At 51.0% G+C, this 12408-nt stretch overlaps 1 protein-coding gene across 1 annotated transcript in view; it reads left to right on the plus strand.

Moving 5' to 3' along the window:
* GRIK4 (glutamate ionotropic receptor kainate type subunit 4) overlaps positions 1 to 6938 on the plus strand; it is a 106592-nt gene extending 99654 nt beyond the window's left edge. The window contains exons 16-20 of the mRNA XM_072354867.1: positions 49 to 214; positions 1942 to 2167; positions 3332 to 3460; positions 5846 to 5964; positions 6442 to 6938. Coding sequence (XP_072210968.1) covers positions 49 to 214; positions 1942 to 2167; positions 3332 to 3460; positions 5846 to 5964; positions 6442 to 6807 — 1006 coding nt within the window. The 3' untranslated portion in view covers positions 6808 to 6938. The remainder of the gene's footprint in view (positions 1 to 48; positions 215 to 1941; positions 2168 to 3331; positions 3461 to 5845; positions 5965 to 6441) is intronic.
* The last annotated feature ends 5470 nt before the right edge of the window (positions 6939 to 12408 follow it).

Raw genomic sequence — 12408 nt, forward strand, 5'->3', positions numbered from 1 at the left:
GCCCATGGGGAAATCTCAGCTCATCGTCTTTGCTTCCCTTTCCCTTAGGTGGGCCTTCACTTTGATCATCATCTCCTCCTACACGGCCAACCTGGCAGCCTTCCTCACGGTGCAGCGCATGGATGTTCCCATTGAGTCTGTGGATGACCTGGCAGACCAGACCACCATTGAGTATGGCACCATTCACGGCGGCTCCAGCATGACCTTCTTCCAAGTAAACCCCGTTCTTTTGCTAGCTGGGGTGGGGGTTGCACCCTTGAATCAGATTTGGATGTTGCTCTGCCTGCCATGCTTCTCACTGGTGTGTTGCATCCCGGTTTGTGGCACAGAGGAGATGTCTGGGGAGGGCCCTGGCTGCTTGGTAGCAGTTGTCTTTAGCAGCTGAGCACTTGCAGTCAGATTTCTGTGGGTCCCTGTGCATGGTCAGTACGGTCTTAGGTTCTCCATGAGGGTCCCTTGGGTAAGCAAAGAAGCATTTGCAGTCCCCTGGTGGGATATCTTATGTAAACGTGCTGGTGCAAATCAGAGTCTGTATGGGGTCAGTGGCTCTGGAAACATACAAGTCAAGTATGTGCCAATGTAATACTGGTTAGCTCAATTTCATTCCTGTCTTCCCTGCTGTATTCAAAAGGGAAACAAATGAGTGAATCTTTTCTGCAGCGCTCTGAATGCACACAGAACTGCTCGAGGATTATTTGTTTATTGGATGTTGAAATACCAAGAGGGGAGAAAGCTTTTCTCACTTCTCCTCTGAGCCTGAACTGAAGCAAGAAGCCTGAGAAACCTCTCAAGCGAGCCTGAGCTTTTCAGCTCAACTTTCCACCCTTCAGGGGTTTGGCAAAAAAACCCTCTTTTGAGCAGAACATCACGTCTAAAACGAGCTGAAGAGCCCAAGTGGGTAAGGTGGCTGCATACGAGGCGCTCATCTCTTTTCAGGCAGACTTTCAAGGTTAAAATCCTGTCAGGGCTCTGCACTGCCTGGTGTGTGCCCGTGTCAAAAAGGAAATTAGCACAAGGTATTCTTGTACCATTTGCAACACCTTCTGTCAGGGCGGTGAGTCAGGTGCTGCAGTGGGTTGCGCAGACGTGGCTGTCCTCACCCCTCAGCTCTTGGCTGCGTGAGACATCCAATGCTGAAGCGCCTTGCGCTGCAACCTGTCCTGGCAGCAGTTTCCCTGGCTGCTAACACATGGGATTGGGGTGTAGAGTGCTGTGAATTGTGAGTGAGCACACCCTGCCCACCTGGCCCTGCACGAGTGACTGCACAGAGGACAGAGCTGGGTGCACAAGGGTGGTAGCAGTGTCCTGAGGCCCTCTGTCACAGCGTGCAAGCCACTGAATTCGTTCCTCTCTCCATCAAAGCAAGGCAGGTCCAGCCACCAGCACGTTCTGGAGATGTGGGGCTTGCTGAGGTCTAGTTCAGTGCAGTCAGTGAAAAGACTCCAGGTACAAAATGCAGACGGAGGGGGCAGTGAACTGCAACGAGCTTTGGCTGCCCTCGGGCCTCAGTGCTCTTCTCAGGTTGGTGCTGTCTGACTCTAGTGGACTGTTTGAGCACATGGGTATGGGGAGCATAGAGTGGCTTAAATTAAATACGAGCTGTTTCCTCTAATTCTTCCGAATGTTTTTGATACACTTGGACAAAAATGATGGTTTTTTTTCTTTTTTTTTCTAAAATGGAATTTCTGCAAAGAGATTTGCTGGAACCTATTGGAATTAGGTATGCATTTCATGCCAACAAAGTCTCAAATCCACCAAGACATTCAGACCTCTAAATCTCATTGGAATAACTGAAGATTAGGCATCCGAATCCCTCTGTGAATCAGGCACTAAGCCTGTTTCGACTCCCCTCCACGTCGTAGCCTTTACACAGGAGGGTCCAATGAGGGCTGTGTGCCACCACACTCTCCCCCTGCCTTACCTGCACTCCTCTCTCTGCAGAACTCCCGCTACCAGACGTACCAGCGGATGTGGAACTACATGTACTCCAAGCAGCCCAGCGTCTTTGTGAAGAGCACGGAGGAAGGGATCGCGCGCGTGCTGAACTCCAATTACGCCTTCCTGCTGGAGTCCACCATGAACGAGTATTATCGTCAGCGCAATTGCAACCTCACGCAGGTCGGGGGCCTTCTGGACACCAAGGGCTACGGGATTGGCATGCCCGTCGGTAGGCAGTGAAGACAAATTCTAGTCCTTCTCAGCTGTCAGCAGAGGACCGGAGCATTTGAAAGGCTGAGCCGGCTCTAAAGCCAATCTCACGTTTCATGGCTCTGCCCGGGGTTCTTTATTAATCTCGGGAGGAAAATCAAACACACTGCAGTTGCCCACGGTGCGCAATCAGAGCCAGATGTGCGAGAGCCAGCTCTGGTCCAGAGCCTCGTGACACGTGACTGTGGCTCCTTCAATAATTCATATGCAAGATGTTTCAAAATTGCTGCTTGTTTTCTGCATACACGCTCTTTGCTGACGGTTTCCCTTTTAGAACCAGTGTTTTCTGAATCGTTTTGTGCTCCTTGTCTCATCTCAGAAATGCCTTCAAAGTAATGCTGGTACAATTGCTGGTAGGTCTTAACACCGGGTGGTTCTGATAACTCCAGGACAGAGACCCGACAGTTCAGCAACTATCTCACCCCATAATCAGCTTTCAACAGATGTGGGTTCTTGTCTTTCAGATAGGGGAGCTAACAAAAGAGCACCATTTCCCAGGGCAGCAAAGGAAAAGGAGGTAGCCGTTGTTATTCCAGACGACTGACCCATCTCTGGGCCAGTTTCAGGCTTCAAGTGCCCACACTTTGCAATACAAAGTGAAGCCGGATGACGCAAAGCCCTCGTGCAGGCAGTCACTGTAGTTCAGCTGACATGAGTAAGCTTGTAAAGTCACAGTAACCCGGTTGTGAGTACAAATGCTCACTGTCATGACTAAATTTGTTCTGACATTGTCTTGTTAAGCAGCGAAATTGTAGCAGATAAGAGGAGCAGAATGCTGCTTGCTGGGACAATAGTGCAGAGTTACCAGGGGAGCTGTGGGCTTTCCCACGGCCCTTCAGCACCCCTGGGTGCACAGAGCATGGAGCATCTTCTCCCATACCTCGCTTGTGTGTTGAGTTCTGTGCCACTGCAGTGCGAAACATGAGTGATAGAGCAAGGTTGATGCTGGAGGCAGATGGATAGGAGAGGGACCTCAGTGGTTTGAGGAGCAGTTTGGTACCGAGCTGCCCACTCAGCTCCTGCCCGTGAAGCTGCAGCTCTCCCTTATAACTTGTTTACATGCCGCATGTGGGTCTTGGTGTGCAGGCAGCAGTGCCTTAGCACCCACCTCTCGCTGTTGCAGGCTCTGTGTTCCGAGATGAGTTCGACCTGGCCATCCTCCAGCTGCAGGAGAACAACCGGCTGGAGATCCTGAAACGAAAGTGGTGGGAAGGAGGGAAGTGTCCCAAGGAGGAGGACCACCGGGCCAAAGGTACGCCGTGCTGCTCTGTAGGGAGCCTCCTCGGCAGCCGTGCAAGGATGGAGATCCATCTGCACGTGTGTGCTGCTGGGTTTTCTGCCAAAGAATTACTTTTTCCCCTTCTCCTGACCTGCGATTCCTTCCCCTCTCAATTCAAGGAGAGAGCCAACCAGCTCCGCGGTGCCTCATGCTGTGTGTTTTTGCCTGGGGCAAAGATAGCGGGAACAACCAAATGACAAATATTGGAGGCATATGGAGGGTAAATTAGCTTCTAATGAATGTCTGCAGCATTACGTGGGAAAATGGATGGCTAAAGAGATCGGACCAAAACCCCACGTTCCTCCAAGGGAGATGGATCTCCACCACAGGCCCATTGCTTAGTGCCTCTGAGTGAAAGCGCCTTGCACACAGCTGAGGGAAGGGACGCAAGGACATCATTAGTGCAGCTGTAAACTGAGGAGCAAATTCTTTTGGGTAATGCTATGCAAATTGCCGTAAAAGCTACCACATTAGGCTGATGTCCCAGAGTGCAGCAGTTGCCAGCAGTTGCTGTGGGGTTCTTTTTTTGTTTTGGCACTCGCCCTTTCCTCAGCAAGCATTTTTTGGGAGGCCAGCAGGTTCCCAGCTGAAGGGAGAGGCTCCTGACCCCTGTGAATGCAGAGACACAGAGCCGAGCTGGCTGCATGGCTGCTGGTTTGTTCCTCTGACATTGCAGCAGTTGTTTGTTGGGGTGTGTGTACAGCTGGATGAGACCCTGCTGGGACTGAGAGAGCACAAGGCGATGAGGAGTGATATAGTTGCTGAAGAAGGCAGGCATGCAGGATGGAGGCTCTTCCAGGCTCCATGCATTCATAAGTCTGGGCTGTGAGGAGGTGGGTTTGAAAAGATGCTCCTAGGCTGGTTCTGTCAGTGCCTGGGTTGTTCTGTGACCCTGGGTGGGTTGTTCTGGTGCTCTGTGCCCTTCTGTTGTGTTTCACTTTCTCAGCTGCAGTCTTCTGGTCACGGTAATGAGAGTTCTGTCACATAGCTGGTGAAAAGTGGAACAGGGATGAGACAGTGGCTTGGTGGCTTGTTTGCCTTCTTAATAAATACCCAGCTATATCCTAGCAGAGAGAAATGAGTGGTTTTGGAGGATGTGAGGCAGTAAAGGGAATAAAGTGTGTATAGAGAGGAAAGAGATACCTGCCAGGTGAGCTTGGGTACCTGAGCGGACATCCAGGTGAAACCATGGTGAGATGATGAGAGCCTGATACGGACCTGAAGCTCAACCAGGAGAGATGCTGTGAGGGGAGGACGGCCTTTATCTTGGGTCTGAGTGCTGATTATGTGATGTGTTCTGCCCTGCAATTGCTGTCTTAGTGGAAACGTCTCTCTGCGAAGGGCTGATTTACGCAGACACTGGATTGCTCTGGAGGCAATGCCAAAAGAATGACAGAGAAGGAGGGAGAAATGTGACCTCTCGAGTTTTAGAACAAAACAGGTCAGCGATTTACAAGGATTTTGGTGTGATTTTATGTCTAAGAGCCATGCAGAGATTGTCAATAAATCATTGATTCCTGCACTTTGATTTAATGTTACAGAGGGGAAAGGAAGGTTTTTATAGATGTTCTTGTTGAGTAATGGCCTTGTACCGTCACCTCAGCACTAAGCACCGCATGCTTTTTAGTAAGCAGCCCAATCAAGAGCCCTGGCCACTCGAGGCCAAACCTACAAGGGAAGGAGAGCAGTTCCTTGGGCAGCGAGTGCTGAGAGGTGGGCACAGCTCCTCGACCACCAGAGAGCAACCACCCATCCCAGGTACCCCTGTGCGACATCCCCACGTGGTCCCCATATCACATCCACCTGCGTTGGGTTGTGGTCTTGCCTGGATCCTCTCCTCACGCTGCAACACAAGCAGCTGTCATCGTTTCTCAACAGCTCTTTGTAGTGCAATCAAAGGAGGTTTTCTCAGCGCCAGCCTCCTTTAAAGCCCTTTCTTGTCTTCCTCATCTCTGCTCCTCTAACAGCATTGCTCATCCGCAAAGTTCAAAGCAACAAGAGCTGGGTGAATAATTTGCAGGTATTAATGTGCTCGATTGATCTCCCGTTCTTCTCCCCCCACACACACTTCTGTTCTTGGTTTGTCCACAAATTGCTTTGTACTTCCCTCCAATGCATTCGCTGTTTATCTGCAAAATCATCGCTTCTGAGAGCGCGTCTTCGATCGTGCAGTTATTGCGAGGCATTTGCTCTGCCATCTGAGTCATGGGGCTCGCTATTAATAGGACAGTGCTGGCTCTGTGCTTTTGGTCCCTGGCAGGGAGCTCACAGTGCAAGGGCCTGGGATCTCTGCACAGCGATGCCTGCGTTTTGCCTTGCCTGCCTCCCAACAGCGTTGTCTCTTCTGCTTTATTTCAGGCCTGGGGATGGAGAACATCGGTGGAATCTTCGTGGTTCTCATCTGTGGGTTAATCGTAGCCATTTTTATGGCAATGCTGGAATTTTTGTGGAGCCTTCGACACTCTGAGCAGTCAGAGGTAGGACCTGCCAATGTCCCATAGGGGGTATCTGCGCTTAGTGCTGTGTGTGAGCTGCTCAGCTCTGCTCTGCTCAGGCTGAGAGGAGCACTCCAAGTGCTCAGGCTTCAAGTGGCTGCACGTGGCTGGGTGTGAAGTGCACAGACATCTCAGGTAATTCCTGCATCTCCCTGCAGTCTGTAGGGGTGCTCTGGGGCTGTTGAAGGGATCAGATGTGCACAACATCCAGGTCCCTTTCCTGAAGTGTGGAACTTCTGAGGATTTGGGCCTCCTGTCGGTTTGGGTCCCACGCTGCTCTGGGGATCCAGAATGCAGGAGGGTCTCCGACAAGAGGTGCTGTCTCTTCGGGGTCTGAGTGCTGGCATCAAAATCCAGTGTCCAAATCTGAACCTGTACCCAAAACAGTGCTTTGCTGTCAGGATCCAAAGCAGGCACAAGGCACTGCAGTGAGCAGCATCTCTCGGGTCTGCCTTCCAGGTGTCGGTGTGCCAAGAGATGGTGACGGAGCTGCGTAACATCATCCTTTGCAAGGACAGTTTCCACCCCCGTCGGAGGCGAGGGGGGATGATACGGACTCGCCCCGCTATCCCCGAGGAGCGCCGAGCCCGCAGCACCACCACGCTCAGCAATGGGAAGCTGTGCAGCGGGGGAGAGCCAGACCCCTTGGCACAAAGACTGGCACAAGAAGCTGCCCTGGTCGCCCGAGGCTGCACGCACATCCGTGTCTGCCCCGAGTGCCGCAGGTTCCAGGGGCTCCGGGCACGGCCAGCTCCGGGCTCACCTGCACAGAGCGAGGAGAGCTTGGAGTGGGAGAAGACCACCAACAGCAGCGAGCCCGAGTAACACCGGGGTGGGGGGAGCCGGGGTGGGCCGAGAGGGTCCTGTTCCATTTTACAGAACACGGACTTGTACAATGTGAAACTTGTTTTTAAATTAAAAGCAGTTACCCAGCTTCTCCAGAGCAAGGCAGAGCGCCGTCGGGCTGACGCACACGCCTGGTCAGAGGGTCGGCTTTGGAGAGGATGCACCAGGAGTGGGGTCCTCAGGTGAGCTGCCCCCATGCAGCTCCGAGGTGGGAAGGAGGGACACGGTGGGGATCGGGGTAGCAGCATCACCCACCAACGTGGGGGTGAGAGCTGAGCTCAGAGCTGCTCCATCCCGGGCCAGGAGGAAGGAATTGCTACGCTGTCTCCCCATCACACAGACTCACAGGGGATGATCTCAGTGGGAGGGAGGGAGGGAGGGGATTTTTATTGGGTGCAGATGAGGGATGGGAAGGGGAGAGTCGTGAGTTCATTTTGTTTCATTTCGGGGTACTTCAGGACTTGGTCTCCAAGGCACCGGGCTGCAGGTGCTGGATTTCTTCCTTTCCAGAGTGGGGCGCTGGGCTGAGGGAGGGAAGAAGGGGTGGGAGATGCTCCCCCCCGAGAAGCAGCACATGCCGACAGTCTGAAGAGTTGTTAACATACATATATATGTATATAAATATATATATATACATAGATATATATATATAAAAATGCCAAAAAAACAAAACAACAACAAAAAGAAAACCAACCAACACACACAGAGTGATCTCAAAGAGGCCTTGAAACGCCTGGAATTTCAGGGGTTCTGTGTCTTCTGTTTAGTTCTGGGGTTATCCTTTGCTTTATTTTTGTATTGGTTTTGCCCCTTTCTGTTTTATGGGGGTGCGGGTCGGGGATCCCTCAGAGGAGGGTGAGAGGAGAGCAGGGAGCACATGGGAACCCCTCAGCTCCTCATATTGCTCCCAGCAGCTCCACAAGAGCCAGCAGGGCTCTGATGTGAGGAACCCCCAAGTCCCCCAGCAGCAGTGGCAGCTCCGCCTGGTACCGAGCTGGGTTCTACAGGGCCGAGTTCAATTTTCTGATTGAAAAAACAAATTCTATGCAATTTCTGACTGTAAAAAGGGAAGAGAGGAGAATGGAGAGGGGCAGGGGGAGATAAAAGCCTTGAGTGAAGGTACATCCTGTTCGCGAATTGTTTTCTTTTCTTTTTGTCTTGAATGTACTGAAATAAAAGATGTCCTTGTATAATTACGCTTTTTTATCCCTTTTCTTTCCCCATCCACACTTGACAGAGTTACGAGGCAGCTTCTTCCTCCAATGGAAGGAGGTGAGGTTGGAGGTGAGGGCAGGTATCCACTGGGTGTAGAGCTCAGCACAGCCAGCCCTGTGCATCCCAACGCTGACAGCAGCCTCCAAGCACAGCCGTGTTGCCTGTGAAGGCTGCTCTGTTCTTAAGGACAGCAGAATAGACTCATCAAAAAGAAGCCGCTTTTCACAATTTATTTACAGATTAGCAGAAGAAAAGGCTCCATGAATCATTGATGAGAGCTGATGTTTCCTCACCCCATCACTGCACTGAATAAAGACGGAGCTTGTCAGAACCTGATGTGATTCCTCTGCCGCTCCAAAGGTCTGCAGTCATCTGCTCAGACAGGGGGTGTCAGGTATGGAATGATGAGAAGCCACCCGGTTTCTCTTTGCCTTTTGTCTCCTCTGTTACCTTTCTCCGCCTGTATCATATTTGATATCCAGGTCTGGACTATAGGGAGGTATTTTTTCACATCCCTTTTGCCCTCTGTCATTATTTCCCCCCTCTGAGATGCAGCTTGGAGTATAGCAGTGGGTGAGTGAAAGCTGCTGATACCTGTTGTAGTGCCCTGCATTTTCTGCTCACTGCTGGAATCCCACTTATTTCACAGGCCAGACGTGCCCTACACTGCATCCCTCCACTCCCCTTCCTGGGGGCTGTTGGCACACATTCACATGCCCAGGATGGGTTACATCCTCCCACCCGCCCCCCTCCCCACTTCCTGCTCTCATCTTTGAAGCTATTGTGGGGCCCCTTTTGCTCAATGCTAAAGCAGTGTGAGATCTGAAAGCACTTTGCTGCCCAAAAGGCACTTGCCCAGGACGGCCATCTCCTGATCAAACCGGGGTAATTCGAGGAAGATATCTCTGCAAATTCCACCAGGAGCCCAAGATTGGATCCAATAACGCCGTGCTTTCTCCCTTCCTACCCCTGGCTCCATCCTCCTGCCCACCCCAGCTGTGTTCTGGTCCCTAATCCCACTGCGCTTGGGCACATTCCCAACCCAAAGCATTTCTCCTCCAGGTTTGGGTTGGTTTCCCAGGCAGTGCCAGTTTTCATCTAACACTAACTAGGCTGGGACAGCCAGGAAGGAACAGCTTTAACTACTTCAGCCAGGACTCAAAAGGAGCCATCAGGAGAAGGCAGGAGCTGCTGGAACACCTGCAGAGCAGCAGGTAAAGCACTCGTAATCCCAGCGACCCCATTAGAGCCTGATGGGCCCTAACTGATGGAAAATAGAGAGCTGGGCTCTTCTGGGCACAAAGTAGCACTGATGAGTTCAATATAAATCAGCACCTGGGGAACCTGAGAGCACAGTGTGAAAATCAGCCCTGTCCCAGCAGGATCAGACATGGGGCAGTTTGTGCATCTTCCAGGAGACTTTTGTCTCTGCTGAAGGGAATCTGCTGTGCTCCAGCCGAGCTGATGGTCTGATCTGTGGTGGGGCTGCAGCTTCCCAGCCCAGGAAGCAATCCAGAAGGGATGAGCAGCCCCAGGGCTGGGAGCACAGAGGGACACAGCGAGGAAAGCAGGCTGTATTAACCACAGCTTGCTCCTCTGCTGCCGTTAGGACTGCAGTTACAAATGCAGCTGGAGGTTCCAAAGGCTGAAATGACAGGAGCTGGCTGTAAAAGAGATAACTGTCAGATTAGCCAGCACATATTTCCTGCCTGGGTTTTCTCTATCAGACCTATCTTGAAGGATCTCCATGCATTAAAGGGGCTGCGTGGCCATTCGCCTTTTAAAAAGTGCCTTTCTGATGCGATAAACAATGTTTTATTACAATGGAAAGACCTGGCATTGTTTTTGGCCTTTGGTGTGGAAGAGCGTATTTCTGCTTTGGCTGGTTCATGTGGAATGGCTCTTTCTGTTTTGCTTTGTGTCGCAGCTGTATTTTCAGTTCAACTATTGAGCTTAGGGTGCGGGGGAGAGAAAAAGTTGGTGGTGAGGAGAAGGCAATTGAGATGCGCCATGGGCGAGAGCCACACTCTTTCAAACCCCTTATCTTCCTTCTTTTCTCTTGCTCTCTCTCTGCCTTCCAAGCACCTTTCTCTTTCCTATTCATCCCCCAAATATCACTCCTTGCATTCCTCAGCCTCCCAACAACCCACCTCGGATTGGCTTTTGCCTGAACTCCCAGCAACATCCCCTGGCTTTTCAGGCTTAGCTCGTGCTGAGCTGAGATTTAAAGCAATTTATTTCTGAGCCAAAAGCGAATGCAAATGAGCACAAAGAATTTGGAGGAGGAAAAGAAGAAAGACCTCTCGTTCCCAGGAGAGCACTGGGATGGCTGGTCTGTCTGCCTAAAACCAATTGTCCTTCCAGGCCTACAGCAAACAGCTGTGTGTGTTCAGGAGCCAGGAGGACGCTCTGATTGCTGCTTTGGAACGGCCACACATCGGTCTGTAGCCCCCAAGCAGCGCAGATGGAGGTCAGAGCACAGAGGGGAGCTGGGTGACAGCAGGAGGTGATGCCACGTCCATGCTTTGTCTGTTGGGAGAAGGTTTGTTGGCTGGGCTCTTCATTGGCCCCAGCACAGAGCTGGTCATCCGAGGGGGTCAAATGGATGGATATCTCTCCTTGGAGCTAGAATTCAAATGGAAAAGCGGAGTCTTGGGTGGGATTGTCTTTGTGGAGGTTTAGCAGGCACGGAAGCTGTATTTCTCATTGTAATTCCTTCAGATGGATGCTGTATATTTCAAGAGGGAGATGATTGTTATTCTGGAAAGCAGCCTTTTGTTTTTGTTCTGTTTTGACCAAAAAGATCATTTTCTGCAAGGAGCTGTTAAGAAGCAGCAGCAAGGAAGGCAAAGCCAGATGGTCACACTGCCACCAGGCCCCAGCAGGCACGATGGGTGATGTCCTCATAGCAAATGGCTTGAGAGCAGCGCCGTGCTGCCCTGGGTCTGAGCCCTGCACCACACAGCGGTGCTGATCCAAACCCTTCCAAGCAGCACGGTGTGTACTGAGTCCCCTGTTGGAGAATGGAAGTGGAGGATATTCTCTGGATTAACGCGTAGGACTGGAGGGGGGTCTTGGCAAGGCTTAATCTGTTCATGTTTACAAAGGACTCTGAGAGCTTCAAATGAAAGCTGGTGGAGATTTGCCAAGTGTTTGCTAACATTAATGGTTAATTATTATGAATGTTGGCAGCCTACACGCTCAGCCTGCATCGTACTCCGAGTCAGATCCAAACCTGCTATGGAGTTGTTATGCATACAACACGGGAAGAGACAGCTCTCTCTTTCTGTCCTCCCAGCCAAAGTCCCGTCCAAAAGCAGAGAGCTTCTCGGTCTCATTGTAACAACAAGGTGGGAATGCAGAGCGTTTGGCAAAGGGAAAACCCAACCATTTCCACGTCTCATGTCTGTCTGCTGGCTCCTTCTCCACCTGAAACTAACAGTAGCCATCCAGAAAATGAAATTGGATGAGGGTCCATTTGGTCCTGCGAACGCGGCTTAGCAATTCCCAAACGATGCAAATCCAATCGATCTTCAGACTGCGCCGGCACTGATTTACTCCTTATTTTTTACATCTGAATTTGCAGGCTGAGTCTCTGGGGTGTCGCTGCTACCGTTCAGCCACTGATAGTCCTTTAGAATGAAGGCAGCAGGGCGACGGTTGCTCTAAGAGGTAACTTCAAGGTGCGTTAGTTGCAGATAATTGACAGAGACCGAAGATGTGATTTTGGGGAAGCACTTATGCAGAACCAAAGATTCGAAGTGAATTGTTACCTTAAATTAATGGCGCGGCTCGGAGTTGATCTGCTGCAGGTAGAGCTAAATGAAGTCAGGCTTTAAAGTTATTAGCAAGGCAGCCACGAGACAGCACTGCGGTGGATTTATGACTTATGGGGCCCAAATCTGCACTGAGCTGTGTGTGTATGGGACGTGCCCGACCTCAGTGGGAGCACTGAGCACTCAGCACTGCACAGGATTGGGCTCTTTCACACATTGCAGCTCAGGGCAGGAGAAAGGGATTCGCACCTTGAGCTCCTTCTTAATCCCCCGGCTGAAATGAAAGGTCTTCTCTCGACACTTCTTAAATCTCCAATTTTATTTCTCATTATTAAATCATGAAATTGGCCACAAAATGTTTAAATTAAGTGAAAGGAAGAGAGATTTGTGAGAAAAAATTGAAGGAACCCTTTGAGGAATTGAAGAATAATCTCTGAGGGTGAAGAAAGCTGCCAAAACCCATAAGCAAAAAGGATCAAAAAGAGGCAGAAAAGGAGGAAATATGCAATATGTTTCAAGTCCTCTCCTCCCCTAAAAACCTCTGGTGATTTAAAGGGAGGGGAAATCATTCCGATGAGGGCAGAGGCTG

This window comes from Excalfactoria chinensis, chromosome 21, assembly GCF_039878825.1.
Source record: "Excalfactoria chinensis isolate bCotChi1 chromosome 21, bCotChi1.hap2, whole genome shotgun sequence".
Lineage (NCBI taxonomy): Eukaryota > Metazoa > Chordata > Aves > Galliformes > Phasianidae > Excalfactoria > Excalfactoria chinensis.